The following is a 13,877-nucleotide window of genomic DNA, read 5'->3' as shown; positions in this document are numbered from 1 at the left end:
TCCATTCTTGAGATACTTTACTAAGAATATGTTCCAGCTCCATCCATGTAAACATGAAAGAGGTAAAGTCTCCATTTTTCTTTAAGGCTGCATAATAGTCCATGGTGTACATATCACAGTTTATTAATCCATTCGTGGATCGATGGGCACTTGGGATTTTTCCATTACTTAGCAATTATGAATTGGGCTTCAATAAACATTCTGGTACAAATATCTTTGTTATGATGTGATTTTTGGTCTTTTGGGTATATACCTAGTAGAGGAATTATAGGATTGAATGGCAGATCTATTTTTAGATCTCTGAGTGTTCTCCAAACATCTTTCCAAAAGGAATGTATTAATTTGCATTCCCACCAGCAGTGTAGAAGTGTTCCCTTTTCTCCACATCCACGCCAACATCTCTGGTCTTGGGATTTTGTGATATGGGCTAATCTTACTGGAGTTAGATGATATCCCAAAGTAGTTTTGATTTGCATTTCTCCGAGGATTAAAGATGATGAGCATTCTTTTGTATGTCTGTAGGCCGTGCGCCTGTCTTCTTCAGAGAAGTTTCTCTTCAAATCCCTTGCCCAGCCTAAGATGGGATCACTTGTTCTTTCCTTGCTTATACGTTAGAGTTTTCTGTGGATTCTGGTTATTAAACCTTTGTTAGAGATATAACCTGCAAATATCTTCTTCCATTCTGACGGCTGTTTGCTTGCTTTACTTACTGTGTTCTTGGCTGTGCAGAAGCTTTTTAGTTTGATCAGGTCCCAGTAGTGTATTTTTGAAGCTGCTTCAATTGCCCGGGGGGTCCTCATCATAAAATACTTGCCCAGACTGATTTCTTCAAGGGTTTTCCCTGCACTCTCTTCTAGCATTTTTATAGTTTCATGTCTTAAGTTTAAATCTTTAATCCAGTGAGAGTCTATCTTAGTTAATGGTGAAAGGTGTGGGTCCAGTTTCAATCTTCTACAGGTTGCCAGCCCGTTCACCCAGCACCATTTGTTAAATAGGGAATCTTTTCCCCACTGAATGTTTTTAATTGGCTTGTCAAAGATCAAATAACGGTAAGTAGCTGAATTCATCTCTTGGTTCTCTATTCTGTTCCAGACATATACTTCTCTGTTTCTGTGCTGCTTTGTATTATGCTGTTTTGATCACTATCAATTTATAGTATATTCTGAGATCTGGTAGTATGATTCCTCCTGCTTTGTTTTTATTTCTGAGTAATGTCTTGACTATTCGAGCTTTTTTTCTGATTCCATATAAAATGAAGTATTATTTTTTCAAGATCTTTAAAGTATGACAGTGGAGTTTTAATGGGGATTACATTAAAATTGTATATTGCTTAGGGTAGTATGGACATTTTAACAATGTTGATTCTTCCCAGCCATGAGCATGGTATGTTTTTCCAGTTGTTAATATTTTCAGCTATTTCTTTTCTTAGAGTTTCATAGTTGTCTTTATTGAGATCTTTCACATCCTTTGTTAGATAAAATCCCAAATATTTCTTCTTCTTTGGCACTACTGTGAATGGAATAGAATCATTAACTGTTTTTTCAGCTTGACTATTGTTGGTATATATAAAGGCTACCAATTTATGAATGTTGATTTTGTTACCTGAGACGCTGCTGTATTCCTTGATCACTTCTAAGAGTTTTGTTGTAGAATCCCTGGTGTTTTCTAGATATACAATCATATCATCTGTGAAGAGCAAAAGTTTGATCTCTTCTGACCCTATATGGATACCGTTGATTGCCTTTTCTTCCCTAATTGTGGTGGCTAAAATTTGCATTACAGTGTTAAAGAACAGTGGAGACAATGGGCAATCTTGTCTGGTTCCTGATCTGAGTGGACATGATTTCAATTTAACTACATTCAATACGATATTAGCTATAGGTTTGCTGTAGATGGTCTCTATCAGTTTAAGAAATGTCCCTTCTATACCAATTTTCTTAAGTGTTCTGATCATGAAGGGATGCTGGATATTATCAAAAGCTTTTTCTGCATCAATTGAGAGAATCATATGGTCTTTGTTTTTTAATTTGTTTATGTGCTGAATTATACTTATAGATTTATGTATATTGAACCAGCCTTGAGACCCTGAGATAAAACTGACTTGGTCATGATGTATAATTTGTTTGATGCGTTGCTGGATTCTGTTTGTTAGGATTTGTTGAATATTTTTGCATCTATATTCATTAGTGATATTGGTCTATAATTTTCTTTTCTTGTTGGGTCTTTTTCTGGTTTGGGGATCAGGGTGATGTTTGCTTCATAGAATGTGTTGGGTAGTCTTCCTTCTTTTTCTACATTTTGGAACAGGTTGAGTAATATAGGTACTAGTTCCTCTTTAAAGGTTTAGTAGAATTCTAACGTGAAGGCATCTGGTCCTGGGCTTTTCCTTTTAGGGAGATTTTGTATGGTTGATGCTATTTTAGAGTGTGATATTGGCCTGTGCAACATTTCCACTTGATTCTGATTAGTCTTGGAAGGTGATGTGCTTCCAAGTATTGGTCAATTTCCTTCAGATTTTCATATTTCTGATAATAAATTTTTTTGTAATAATCATTAAGGATTTTTTGAATTTCTGAGGAGTCTGTTGTTATTTCATCTTTCTCATTTCTGATTAACGAGATTAGAGATTTTACTCTTTTTTCCTGGTTAGTTTAGCCAGAGGTTTATCTATTTTATTGACCTTTTCAAAAAAACCAACTTTTTGATTTATTGATCTGTTGTATAATTCTTTTGTTTTCAATTTCATTTAATTCTGCTCTAATTTTGGTTATTTCTTTTCTTCTACTGGGTTTGGGGTTGGAATGTTCTTCCTTTTTCAGTTGCTTGAGATCTCCCATTAAGTTGTTAACTTCCTCTCTTTCCGTTCTCTTGAGGAAGGCTTGCAGTGCTATAAATTTCCCTCTTAGGACTGCCTTTGCGGTGTCCCAGAGGTTCTGTTAATTCGTGTCTTCATTGTCGTTTTGTTCCAAAAATTTGGCAGTTTCCTTCTTAATCTTATATCTGACTCAGCTATCATGCAACATAAGGTTATTTAACTTCAATGTTTTTGAATGAGTATGCAGATTCCTGTCGTTACTGAGTTCAACTTTTATTCCATGGTGGTCCGAGAAGATGCAAGGAATAATTTCTATTCCTTTAAATTTACTGAGGTTAGACTTGTGACCTAAGATGTGATCGATTTTGGAGTATGTTCCATAGGCTATGAGAAGTATGTGTATTCAGTTTTGTTGGGATGAAATGTACTGTAGATGTCTGCTAAATCTAAGTGTTGGATTGTTAGGTTTAAATCTAAAATTTTTTTGCTCAGCTTCTTATTGGAGGATCTATCCAAAACTGCCAAAGGAGTGTTGAAATCTCCAACTATTATGGAGCTGGAGGAAATCAAGTTGCTTGTGTCTGTTAGAGTTTCTCTTATAAATTGAGGTGCATTCTTGTTGGGTGCATAAATATTAATAATTGAAATCTCATCCTATTGAGTATTAACCTTAACCATTCTTATCCTTCCTTACTTTTGTTGGTTTAAAGCCTATTGTGTCTGCAAATAGAATTGCAACATCTGCTTTTTTCTGATTACCATTTGCCTGAAATATGGACGACCATCCTTTCACGCTGAGTCTATATTTATCTTTTAAGGTAAGATGTGACTCTTGTGTGCAGGAAATATCTGGCCTGGGTTTTTGTATCTAGTCAGCTAACCTGTGCCTCTTTAGAGGACAATTTAAGCCATTCACATTAATGGAGAATATTGATAAGTCTGGTAAAATTTTGGGTATCGAGTTTTTCGAAAGTCCAGTGGATATTTTTAATCCTTTCACCACTGTGGAAGTTGGAGTTTGATCAAAAGTTTCTGAGTGAGTTTACTTTTGTGGTAGATGATTGGCTAGTCATTATGGAGGATAGGTATGCCAATATCCTGAAGAGCTGGTTTGGTTACGGCAAATTTCTTCAACATATAAATGTCATTAAAGTATTTAATTTCTCCATCATAAATGAAACTCAGTTTAGCTGGGTACAGGATCTGGGGTTGAAAGTTATTTTGCTTTAGGAGATTAAAAGTCAATGACCACCCTGTTCTGGCTTGAAAAGTTTCAGCAGAGAGATCTGCAGTCATTCTAATATTCTTCCCTTTGTAGGTAATGGATTTCTTACGTCTGGCTGCTTTCAGAATTTTCTTCTTCATATTAACTTCAGTCAAGTTATATATGATATGCCTGGGAGATGTCTTATTCAGATTGAGTCATTTTGGGGTTCTGAAACTGTCTGCTATCTGAATTTTAGAATCTCTTGGCTTGTCTGGAAAATTCCCTTTCATAATTTCATGGAGAAGGGCCTCTGTGCCTTGCGAGGCCACTTCATCAATTTCAGGAATTCCAATGAGGCGGATATTAGCCTTCTTCAAATTATCCCAGAGCTCTTTGAGAGAATGATCCGTTTTTGCTCTCCATTTCTCTTCCTCTTTGAGAGTTTGGGAGCATTCACAGGCTTTGTCTTCAATGTCAGAAATCCTTTCTTCTGCTTGCTCCACTCTGTTACTGAGGGTTTCTACTATATTTTTCAGATCTTTGAGGGCTGCAAATTCTTGCTTCAGTGCATCAAAATCTTTGGTGGTTTTGTCTTTAAATTAGTTAAATTCTTGAGACAACTTTTGAATTTCTTCTCGAATTTCTAATTCCAACTTTTGAATTGCTGCTCGAATTTCTAATTCAAAATTTTCCTCCATTCTATGAATCTTGTTTGCAATCCAAATTCTGAATTCGATTTCTGACATCTCAGCCAGCTGTTTATGATTGGAATCTTCAGTTACATCTGCCATATCTTTCCTTGGGGGGGGAGGTTTATCTATTCTGGTTATTCATGTTACCAGAGCTTTTCCTCTGATTCCGCCCTATGATTGTTTTACACCATTTGATTTTTCCCCTGGAGCTTTGTTGAGGACTTTTACAGTGCTATGGCCTGAGAAACTGGGGACCTGTTTGTCTTGGTGGGGCTAAGTGGTTCTGTCTTGTTTTCGGCTGGTCTCTTTTCGACCCTAGTGAAACAGTTACTCTGGGTTGAAGTCTTAGGGGGCCTGCATTTCTGTCCCAGTACTGTTCTGCGGTGGTTGCCACCTGAAAAGATGCCCGGCCTCCTCTGGTTGCCCAGGGAGACAGGGGGTGTGGCTTCAGAATATCGGAGATTGAGCTCTATTGTTGCCAAAAATGGGTGTTGTTCTGTGCCTCGGGGCACCGCTGCTCCGGTGTGGTTCCCTCTCAGCCAACCGTCCTCTCCTCACTCCCATGCCACAGAATCAGCACTGACTAGCTGCAGTCTAGGCCCTGTCCACACCCCTTGAGAAATCACCCAAGAATCTGGATTCCTGGGGGACAGGCCTCCAGACCTCAGAGTGAGAGTGGAGGGAGTGCTGGGAGCTCAGAATTGCAGGTAGAGAATATATACAGTTCTATACAGTTTTATGCCTGGCAGGAGAACACCATGTCACTCTAGTAGAGGAAGTAGGTCTAGTTTTTAGAGGGTCTGTTCCGTGGAGTGTAGTGGGAGGATCTTTGAACTCTGCTCGTTTGTTTTTGGGCACTCTGAGCCATTCTCATGGGGGAGGGGACTCCTGTCCACTTGGTGATGGATTTTGTAACTTTCGTTTGTATCCTTGGGGTCGCAGCTCGCCTCAGCAGGGTTGATATGCGTTCTTCAGCCTTGTCTCTCGGTGCAGCTGTAATCCATCAGGTTTCTTGCTAAATTTCTGTCCTTTAACTCTCCTTCTCAATGGCAGCCTCTGTGAACTGTTTTGGTGATTTTGGATTTGGCACTCAGACATTAACTTTTAAATTTAATTCATTCCCATTTATTTAATTTTGCTGTAGCTGTAATTGCCTTTGGGGTCTTAGTCATAAATTCTTTGTCTTTGCCAATATTGCTTCATTTTCTTCTAGTATTTTTATGGTTTCAGGCCTTACATTTAAGTCTTTCATCCATTGAATTAATTTTTGTGATTGATGATAGGTGTGGATCCTGTTTTTTACCTCTGCATGTGGCTATCCAGTTTCCCAAGCACCATTTATTGAATAATGTTATTTCTCCCAGTGTATTTTGTGGTCTGCTTTGTCAAAGATCAGTTTGCTGTATTTGGATGGTTTTATGTCTGGGTTCTCTGTTCTGTTTCATTGGTGTATGTGTCTATCTTTGTGCCACATTATGCTATTTTCATTATTATAGACTTGTAGTATAATTTGAAGGCTATAAATGTGATGCCTTCAGATTTTTCCTTTGGTTATGATTATTTTGGACCCTTTTTTTGTTCCAAATGAAGCAATGACTTATCTTTTCTAAACTTGTGAAATATGTTGACATTTTTATGAGGACTCCATTTAATCTTTAAATCACTTTGAGTACTATGCACATCTTAACAATGTTGATTATATTGATAAATGAGCATGGTATGTTTTTCCATTTTTATATAATTTTAATATGACAATTTTACAAAGAAAAATCAATGTTGTAAACACATTACCAAATGTACAGGTTATGATGACCACGTCATAATTTGGTATAAATGGAATCAGTAGAATGAAATTAATGAAAAATTATTTCAGATTATCTTTTGATCAGAAAATGTAGCCAAACATGGTAAGTCAATTGAAAATGAAATAAGCTGGGTGGTGCCTGTGGCTCAGTGAATAGGGCACCAGCCCCATATACCAAAGATGGTAGGTTTGAACCTGGCCCCAGCCAAACTGCAGCAACAACAAAAGAATAGCTGGGCCTTGTGGTGGGCGCCTGTAGTCCCAGCTACTCAGGAGGCTGAGGCAAGAGAATCACCTAAGTCCAAGAGCTGGTGGTTGCTGTGAGCTGGGATGATATGGCACTCTACCAAGGGTGACAAAGTGAGAGTCCGTCTCTCAAAAAAAAAAAAGAAAAGAAAGTAAAGAAAATGAAATAAGCTCAGAAATAGATTTTGCAAATATTATTTTTTGTGGTCTTGAGCATTTTTTTGTTATTTTGTTTTGTTTTTAATTAAATTTAAACTTTTTACTTCAAAAATTAAAGGAGTACAAATGATTTGGTTGCCTCAATACATTGATAATGGTGAAGTTGAGGCTTTTAGTATGCCCCACCAGAATAATATTCCTATAACAAAATGATCTTTGACAAAGTAGAGAATCACATACAGTGGTGAAAGGAACCCCTATCAATAAGTTAGGTTTTGAAAATTGGATAGCCAGCTGCGGAAAAATGACACGGTACCCTTATCTCTTGTCATATACAAAAATAAATTCAAGATGAATAAAAGATGTAACTGTAAGGCATGAAAGCATAAAAATTCTAAAAGGAAACATAAGTAAATCTCTTCTAGATACCAACCTAGGAAAATAATTTATGACAAACACACCAAAAGCAAATACAACAAGAAAATTTGAAAAATAGGTTTTAATTAAATTTAAAAGCTTCTGTATGGAAAGGAAATAATCAACAGTCTACAGATGGATTCAGAATGGAAGGAAATATTTATAAACTATACATCTGACAAAGGTCTCATGTCCAGAATCTATAAAGAACCCAGATAAATCAAGCATGAAAAAAAAAAAAAGGAAGAAAGAAACAAACAAGCCACCTCATAGAAAGTGAGTAGAAGTTTTTGAAAAACAAAAGATTTTCAAAAGGACATGGGCAAGTGGCCAACAAATATATATGTTAAAAAAAAAACCTTACCAGCACTAGTCATCAGGGAATGCAAATCAAAACCACAATGTGATACCATCTGACCTCTGTCAAAATGGCCATTATTATAAAGTCTTCAATCTTACTGGGGCATCACACATTCCTACTCATACACATCATTCTTGCCATTTGCATGGCCTCCTAGATTCTCAGGAGCACTTCAGAGCTTATCAAAGCTCCCGTACCAACCCACTCTCCAGATTTCATGTTAAGTTTCTTTGTCATTCTATTGTTTTCCCCAACTGTATTCAACCACCGCCAGAAAATTGTGATGGTAAACAATTCTATTGATTTACTACAAACTTCCCAGGGAAAAGGTTTTCCACTCTCAGCAATCTCTGAATCAGCTCAAAGCTTGATACGAGGGGTGTTCTAGGGAACACCAGACAGATCAAATAATGACACTTCTCTAGGAATGGGCTCAGAAGGAGGCTCAGCCTATTCTGTCCCCTCCAGGGGATGACAGACTGCTTGTTTTTACAATAATTTCAGGTCTTTGTTTTCAAGACAACTGTGGAGGTGGGAGAGGGCAATGAGTACAGGATAAACTAATTTAGCCACAAATGTTTTCACCAAGGTTTAGACTTGGTTTTTGTATAAGAGATCCCATGAACCGTTCCAACATTTGGCTAATTCCAGAATTTAAAAAAAGTTGGTAGTACTGGTTTTGCTAATTTTTCATTGTTTTTATGGAGAATAAACCTTTGGAAGTCCTTAATCACTATTTCAGTCATACCACTTTTTTTATAGATAACATTTTTATCAAAATAGGAAGGATCCCTTTTAACCGTCATCTCTTAAGAATTTTTATTAATCATGCAATGTGTGTTGAAAGGTATAACACGCATTATTTATATTGATTAAGATAATCATAAGAAATTCTTATTTGTTTGGTGAAAGTGATGTATTATTACACTGAATAATTTTCAAATGTCAAACCTACCTTGCATTTGCTATAAAAAACCAAATACATTGGCTTGGTTTGCTCAAAATAAGTGACTGAGGCAAAGATCTCAAGCAATGAAGGTTTATTCAGACAAAGTTCAGGTCATGCCTAGGAAAAACATAGAGCACAGACAATTCTGTGGCTGCTTTTGTGAAGGGGAATTTTGGAGCTTCAGTGTTTACAGGGGGAATATAGAAAGAAAAACAGACAGAGATGGGATGGGTAGTGAAATAAATGTTTCAGTCTAGTGAGAGCCAGGAAAATTTGTGTTTCACATAAGAACAGGTGACTGTTAGAAGACAAAAAGAGAGTAAAAAAAGCATCAATTCTGTGGATGACCGTGGGTAGGTGGGGGAATGCCTAATCCTGCCTTGTCTCTATTCTGTGTCTAAAGATAAACATGTAATTCATTATTAGTGTAGAAGTTAGAAGCCAATAAAGCCATTTACAAGCTGGTCAGCTGTCTATGTTGGAGCATGTAACATTGCCTCCTTGAGGTTCAGGTTATAATGGGTGCAGTGACTTGACCTTTGCATGCTTTGGTGACAATGAGATATTGCATGAAAAATGTAAAACTCAGCATCTACTAGGTAAACAAATTGGATTACTTTGCAGACTATTTGGAGGTGAGGAAGTTTCATGTCCTGTTGGCTTGGCTGAGGGGACAGCATGTTCCTGAAGCCCTGTTCTCCTCTGAGAGGTGGCAATAGCCCAGAAAAGTCCAAATGCTTGTGTGTGCTCTTTTGTGTTCAGTTCCTCCACGTATCCCTGCCAGTTCACTTTTCCTATCTCCTCAAAATTATTATTGTTTCTGCATTTTCTTGTACTTCACATTCCTGCACTTGAGCACAGAAAAGTGCCCGAATATGTATGTGTGAAGATTTCCCCTGCTAGAGAAGCCAGGAGCAAGGAAAAGTGCTTATTTCTCCAGTGTACACTTATTTCCACTTGCAGTAGGATGTTAATCAAAGTACCCATGACATATAATAAGAGTGAGCAGGCACTGGGACAATTCACGTTAAAGAAGGACCTTTTCTCATGTGTAGGTTGTCAAAGATACTCTTGACTCTGGCCACCTTGTGAAGTTATGGCGAGGTAATCAAGGAATGGTGAGATTGATATGCAGCGACCATGAGCTCTTAGGAAGGATTTGTTGCAGAAATAAATACAAATGCAAGAAAAGATGTAAGGAGATACAGATTTATCAGGAAACAAATAGGGAAGACTTTTTGAAACAAGGAAAACAATTTAAAATGGGTATAAAGGGGAAAAGAATTGGCACAAGAATGAGGAATGCATTGAGAAAAAATCACTTATCATTGGGAAAAGTTAAGAAAAAGCCATAGGTTTTTGTGTGTTTTCTCAGGTTTGGGGCTACTTAGAGTGAAAGGATAGAGATGGCCCTTCCACATCTGAGAACATGATGCAAGATTAAGAACAGAAAAAGTAGCCAAAGAGCTGGAGCTGGTGCTCAATAGATGAAGTGGAGAAAAGTGGATGAAGCACGCTGCCTTCCCAACAAGCGGACATTTGAGACACTTTTTAACAGGACAATCCAAGGGTAGTTGACGATGGCAAAGCCTGGAGAGTGATTTTGTTGCAGGGCTTGGGTTGGATGATGCAAAGCTGGAATGTGGCAGGTGCTTGGTCTTCAGCAAGGGTGTTGATCAGCAGCAGGAAGGCTGGCAGCAGCTGGATCCACAGCCCAGGTTCAGACAACCAGGCACACAGACGCACGTGGGCTGGTAGCAGGTCCTGGTGCAGTAGACGGGTGCACAGCTGCTGGGCTGGCAGCAGGAGGTGCCACAGCAAGTGGGTTGGCAGCAGGGCTGGCAGCAGCTGGACACACAGCAGCTGGGCTGGCAGCAGGGTGTGCTGCGGCAGGTGGTGACAGAGGTGGGTTGCCAGCAGGTGGTCCTGCAGCAGGTGGTTGGACAGCAAGTTGGGCGGCAGCAGGGCTGGCAGCAGCTGGACTCACAGCAGCTGGGCTGGCAGCAGGGTGTGCTGCAGCAGGTGGTCTCACAGGTGGGTCGCCAGCAGGTGGTCCTGCAGCAGGTGGTCCTGCAGCAGGTGGTCCTGCAGCAGGTGGGCTGGCAGCAAGGGGAGCAACAGTGGGTCATGGTGTCTGTGTGGAGGGTGGGTTCCTGTTCAGAGGTGAGCTTCCCAGAATCTGCTGATGCCTTCCAATGTGAACCTTTTATACACTGGGCCTCCAAAGATTGACCCAATGGGCAGAATTTTTCCTTGTTATTGTTGACACTGTTTTCCATAATTACTAGCTGAATTATGAAGGAGGAAGTTATTTCCCAAGTGTTAAGACTCTTCCAATAGTAAGTCTTTAATCTGTTTCTTAATTGAGCTTAACTCCTAGAAACTGTTTTCAGATACAAGGAAAGTGATCACATCATTAGCATTTTTTCTGCTCTGGTCACTATGTGGTCATGTGATAATTCTTGTTCTCTCTTCCTAGTCTGTTGCTTTCTCTGTATGTCTATTGGATACCTGGTATAAGGCTTAGGTTGAGGCATTTAATGTGCCCCTATCAGAATAGTGCTCCTATAACCAGCTGATCTTTGACAGAGCAGACAACGACATACACTGGGGAGAGGAACCCCATCAATAACCGGTGCTATGAAAACTGGACAGCCATCTGCAGAAAAATGACACAGTACCCTTATCTTTTGTGACATACAAATATAAATTCAAGATGAATAAAAGATTTGAAAATAAAATATGAAAGCATAAAAATTCTAAAAGGAAACAAGGAAATCTCTTCTAGACATCAACCTAGGCAAACAATTTATGACTAAGACACCAAAAGTGAATACAACAGCAATAAACATCAAGAAATGGGATTTAATTACATTAAAACACTTCTGCATAAAAAGGAAATCATCAACAGAGAGAATCAACCATCTACCGAATGGGAAATAATGTTTATTTGTACCTCAAACACAGGTCTGATCACCATATTGATAAAGAACTCAAGCAAATCAGGCAAAAAAGAAAGAAAGAAAAAAACAGAAAAAGAAAAAGAGACAAGCTACCTCATACAAAGTAAGTAGAAGTCATGAACATATTTTATTCCAAACAAGATGGACAAATGACCAACACATTTGTTCAACATATTTCAAAAATATATATATAAAAAATGCTTAACCTCACCGATTATCAGGGAAATGCAAATTAAAACCACAGGAAAAGCAGAGAGTGGAAAGGAGGGAGGGAGAGAGGGCCTTGGTGTGTGCCACACCTTCTGGGGGCAAGACATGATTGCAAGAGGGACTTTACCTAACAAATGCAATCAGTGTAACCTGGCTTATTGTACCTTCAGTGAATAACCAACAGTAAAAAAAAAAAACAAACCCACAGTGATCTGCTACTTGCTCCCTGTCAAAATGGCCATGATTACAAAGTTCTGGATCTTCCCGAGGCATCACACATTCGTAGTTGCGCACATCATCTTTGCCATTTACATGGCCTCTTACATTCTCAGCAGTACTTCCGAGTTCACCAAAGCTCCCAGGCACAACTCATTCTCTGGCTTTTCATGTTAAGTTTTTTGGTCATTCTATTGTTTTCCCCAATCATATCCACCACCACTAGAGAACTGTGATGGTAAACAGTTCTATTGATTTACAGCAAACTTCCAAGGAAAAAGACTTTCCACTCTCAGCAATCTCTGAATCAGCTCCAATAAAGATAGCCTTATAAGAGGGATGTTCTAGGGGACAACCAGACAGATCAAATAATGACACGTCTCTAGGAATGGGCTCAAAAGGAGGCTCAGCGTGTTCTCTCCCCTCCAGTGGCTGACAGACTGCTTATTTTTACAATAGTTTGAGGTCTTTGTTTTGAAGACAACTTTGGAGGTGGGAGAGGGGAATGAGTTGAGGGTAAGCTAAATTAGCCACAAAGGTTCTTACCAAGGTGTACGCATTGTTTTTTTGTTGTTGTTCTTGTTGTTGCCGTTGTTATTGTTGTTTAGCTGGCCTGGGCCAGGCTTGAACCTGCCAGCCTGGGTATATGTGGCCAGCACCCTACCCACTGAGCTATGGGCGCCTCCATAGACAAAATTTTTGAATAAGAGACCCCCTGAACCTTTGGCTAATTCCACAGTTTTTAAAAAAAAGCCGATTCTGACTGATTTTGCTAATTTTTCATTGCTGTTATGGAGAATAAATTTTTTGGAATCATCTTTTCTCTCTGACCACGCTGTTCTTGTAGATAGCATTTTTATCAAAATAAGAAGGATCCTTTGAAACACGAATCACATGAGAATTTGTATTAATCATGCAAGGAGTCTTGACAGGTATAACGTGCATTTTTTATATTGATTCTTTTTCTGTTTGTTAAGGTGATGTATTCCATTGAATAATTTTCAAATGGCAAACCAACCTTGTATTTGTTATTAAAAAAACCCACCACCAACAACAAATACACTGGCTTGGTTTTCTTTTTCTTTATTATTATTATTAAATCATAGCTGTGTACATTAATGCGATCATGGGGCACCATACACTGGTTTTATAAACAGTTTGACACATTTTCATCACACTGGTTAACATAGCTTTCCTGGCATTTTCTTAGTTATTGCGTTAAGACATTTATATTCTATATTTACTAAGTTTCACATGTACCCTTGTAAGATGTACCACAGGTGTAATCCCACCAATCACCCTCCATCTGCCCATCCTCCCCCTTCCCTCCCCTCCCTCTGCCCCTTCCCCATATACTTAGGTTATAACTGGGTTATAGCTTTCATATGAAAGCCATACATTAGTTTCATAGTAGGGCTGAGTACATTGGATACATTTTCTTCCATTCTTGAGATGCTTTACTAAGAAGAATATGTTCCAGCTCCATTCATGTAAACATGAAAGAGGTAAAGTCTCCATCTTTCTTTAAGGCTGCATAATAGTCCATGGTGTACATATACCACAATTTATTAATCCATTCGTGGATTGATGGGCACTTGGGCTTTTTCTATAACTTAGCAATTATGAATTGGGCTGCAATAAACATTGTGGTACAAATATCTTTGCTATAATGTGATTTTTGGTCTTCTGGGTATATACCTAGTAGAGGAATTATAGGATTGAGGGCAGATTTATTTTTAGATTCTAAGTGTTCTCCAAACATCTTTCCAAAAGGAATGTATTAATTTGCATTCCTACCAGCAGTGCAGAAGTGTTCCCCTTTCTCCACATCCACGCCA

At 38.6% G+C, this 13,877-nt stretch overlaps 1 protein-coding gene across 1 annotated transcript; it reads right to left on the bottom strand.

Moving 5' to 3' along the window:
- Positions 1 to 10,326: 10,326 nt before the first annotated feature.
- Positions 10,327 to 10,779, bottom strand: LOC128570505 (keratin-associated protein 9-2-like). The gene has a single exon (XM_053569729.1). It carries the CDS (start codon positions 10,777 to 10,779, stop codon positions 10,327 to 10,329), a length of 453 nt encoding a protein of 150 aa, XP_053425704.1.
- Between the last annotated feature and the right edge of the window lie 3,098 nt (positions 10,780 to 13,877).

The sequence above is a fragment of the Nycticebus coucang genome, chromosome 18, assembly GCF_027406575.1.
Source record: "Nycticebus coucang isolate mNycCou1 chromosome 18, mNycCou1.pri, whole genome shotgun sequence".
Classification (NCBI taxonomy): Eukaryota; Metazoa; Chordata; class Mammalia; order Primates; family Lorisidae; genus Nycticebus; species Nycticebus coucang.
The sequence above is the reverse complement of the archived record's forward strand: the minus strand, read 5'-3'. Positions and strand labels throughout refer to the sequence as shown.